This window comes from Montipora capricornis, chromosome 2 (genome assembly GCF_036669925.1).
Source record: "Montipora capricornis isolate CH-2021 chromosome 2, ASM3666992v2, whole genome shotgun sequence".
Taxonomy (NCBI): Eukaryota; Metazoa; Cnidaria; class Anthozoa; order Scleractinia; family Acroporidae; genus Montipora; species Montipora capricornis.
In genome coordinates, this window is record NC_090884.1 from 52,183,831 (window position 1) to 52,186,330 (window position 2,500).

Consider the following 2,500-nt stretch of genomic DNA (forward strand, 5'->3'; position numbering starts at 1 on the left):
AAACAGTTCTGGATTTGCCAGCGAATTCTCGGATACGTGTGGACGGAAAGCCTATTCGGAAAGAAAAAGTTGCGAATTCAAAAATATCTGGATACGTGTGGACGGGGCCTAAATTTCTCACGATTTAGTTCTTCCTCCTTCGGACAAAATCATACATGTCAAATCTCTTTTCATTTCTTTAAACTTTCTGTAAACAAGATTTATTGAAAAGGTCTCGTTTTGTTTTTCTAAACAGGTACAACGTTTGGTTCCTTTGAGTTTCCTAAATCTACAATAACTCGTTTGTTTGTTCTTCTCCAATTTACCCAATATCTCGAAGAATATGCATTTACAGTCAATCCAATAGAAAAAGCCAAAAAGAAGGGAAGTCCGGTCGCGATTCCGGCAATTCCTAAACTGACACCGGCGTGACACGATGGTTGCTTGTAATAAGTGATAAGGATGAACATTCCTGACAGTTGAACAGCAAACATCCCAAAAAAACAAATTATAAACACCAACATGGCAATGTCGTCTGGATGCATTGAGGGACATCTCCACTGAAAGGAAACGGTAAAATGTTACTTCAACTTTAGGGGACAGTGTCACGCTATTTTTATTAACGCAATTGAAATCCAAAGGACGCTGTTCGGTTGACGGCTTTCGTAAAATAATGGCAAAACTAAGTCTTTTAAAAGGCTTTTGAATGCAGAGACTCTCCCTGTTCAGTTTGGCGACGAATGGGCGAGAAATAGTTGTGACACATTTTTGGCAACTTCTTTTGTTCTAGATTCACGTGAAATCTTTTAAGAAATTATGAAAACGGATTTGTCGGTGATCGGTTGATAATCTGTTTGCCCCCCTTTCGTTAGTTTTGAGGAGTGTTCGAATTAAAAGTATCCAACGGGCGCTTGACTTCGCAACCACGTGGCTTAAAATGTCTGGAAACACACGGAGCAATAACCCTATGACGGCAGCACTAATTAGAAACCCGCTATTGATTTTGACACCACCAAGACATTGATGACGTGAACTTTAATCGATTTGGGTTACAGCGGAAAACGCACTTCGCTATCAAGCTAATTCATACGTACTACACTTTAAAAATGCAAAAGTTAAAAGTGAAACGAGACAACATTTAGGAGCCAAACTGGCTGGAGGCTACCGCATTTACAAAGGGTAGTCAAACTGAATTCGGGTCCTCCGAATCCGAACTCAGTCAGTGGTCAGATAGTAATTTTGAACCAGGCGTAACCGCAAGGCAATCCAACGCCTTAACCACGTCGCCACCTTCTGAAAAGGAAAGGTGGCGGAAATGCAAATTTTCCACTTTAAAGAAGTAATGCATTTTTCAAGAACTGCAGCTGAAAAAGATCATTATGATGATAACGGTGACAATAACGTTAGTTCACATCGATAGCGGTCAGCCTACAATTGTCTTAAAGGGATTTAGTTTCTAAAGAAACTGCGGTACTGCATCGGTTGGGAGTAAAACACGAAACTTCGCTTTTATCAAACGAGCTGATAAATAATGGTAATTGAACTGAGTGCAATTTGGCCTGAAATTACATGTGATTTCAAAATCGAAAGAGCGTTCAGCGCGAGTTGGATTTGTAAGCACAAGTATGCTCTCAGACCAAAATTGCACGACCCGAACTTCAATTACCACTTTATTACATCCATTTACAAATCATACAATCATTATTTATAGCTAAAATACAGGATTATAGTCATTACCAACATTTTATTGATCCAGTTGGGAACAAAAGTCGCAAAATTCGCCACACAATGGTTTTCTTTGTCTTTCATTTTCCTGCAATTTGATTGGTTACCTTAAACAAGCTTTGAAATCTGATTGGCTGTTTTGCTTTAGTGTTCCTTTCTCATTGGCTGGGGAAATGGTGCGATTTAGAACAAAAAATAGTGCGATTTGGGAATAAATCGCACTGCTGAGAGCCAATCAGATTGCAAGGACAGCAGTGATTTCTAAATGGTGTAATAAAGTTAAATAAACCACCACAAAAAAGATTGTGAGCTGAAGCTCTGACGAAGGAACAACGCTCGAAACGTCAGCTCCCAAAATATTTCTTTAGTTGATTAAGGCCCCGTGCACACGTTTCCGGAAATTTTTGTTACGTCAGCGTATTCGAAAATTTGCGTATACTACCGTCTACACGTATCCGAATTCGCAGCGTATTAAAAAATTTCCACTCCGTACTCGAAAATTTCCCGATACGGCTACTGAATTCACCGGATACGCGTGGACGCAAGCCGTACACGAAAAAAGAATTGCGAAATCGTTTGTAAAACCAAGGTTTCGTTTTTGATAATTATTCTGCTATACTGCTACGAAAAATTTAATAATTTGTCCACTTAGACAAAAATACGTACCTGTGTAACTGGTTTATAAACTCTATTGATTTCGAACTGAAAATGACAGACAGGGCATCGATCACTATGAACCGCAGCCAACCACAACTCCAAACACGACTTGTGTACCTCGCCCATAGTTCCCTTGCAC

At 39.6% G+C, this 2,500-nt stretch overlaps 1 protein-coding gene across 1 annotated transcript in view; it reads right to left on the reverse strand.

Moving 5' to 3' along the window:
* Positions 1-227: 227 nt before the first annotated feature.
* LOC138037487 (E3 ubiquitin-protein ligase MARCHF3-like) overlaps positions 228-2,500 on the reverse strand; it is a 2,549-nt gene continuing 276 nt past the window's right edge. Inside the window, exons 1-2 of the mRNA XM_068883406.1 lie at positions 2,371-2,500; positions 228-539 (exon numbers count right to left, since the gene is read on the reverse strand). The exon at positions 2,371-2,500 is cut by the window's right edge and continues 276 nt beyond it. Coding sequence (XP_068739507.1) covers positions 228-539; positions 2,371-2,500 — 442 coding nt within the window. The remainder of the gene's footprint in view (positions 540-2,370) is intronic.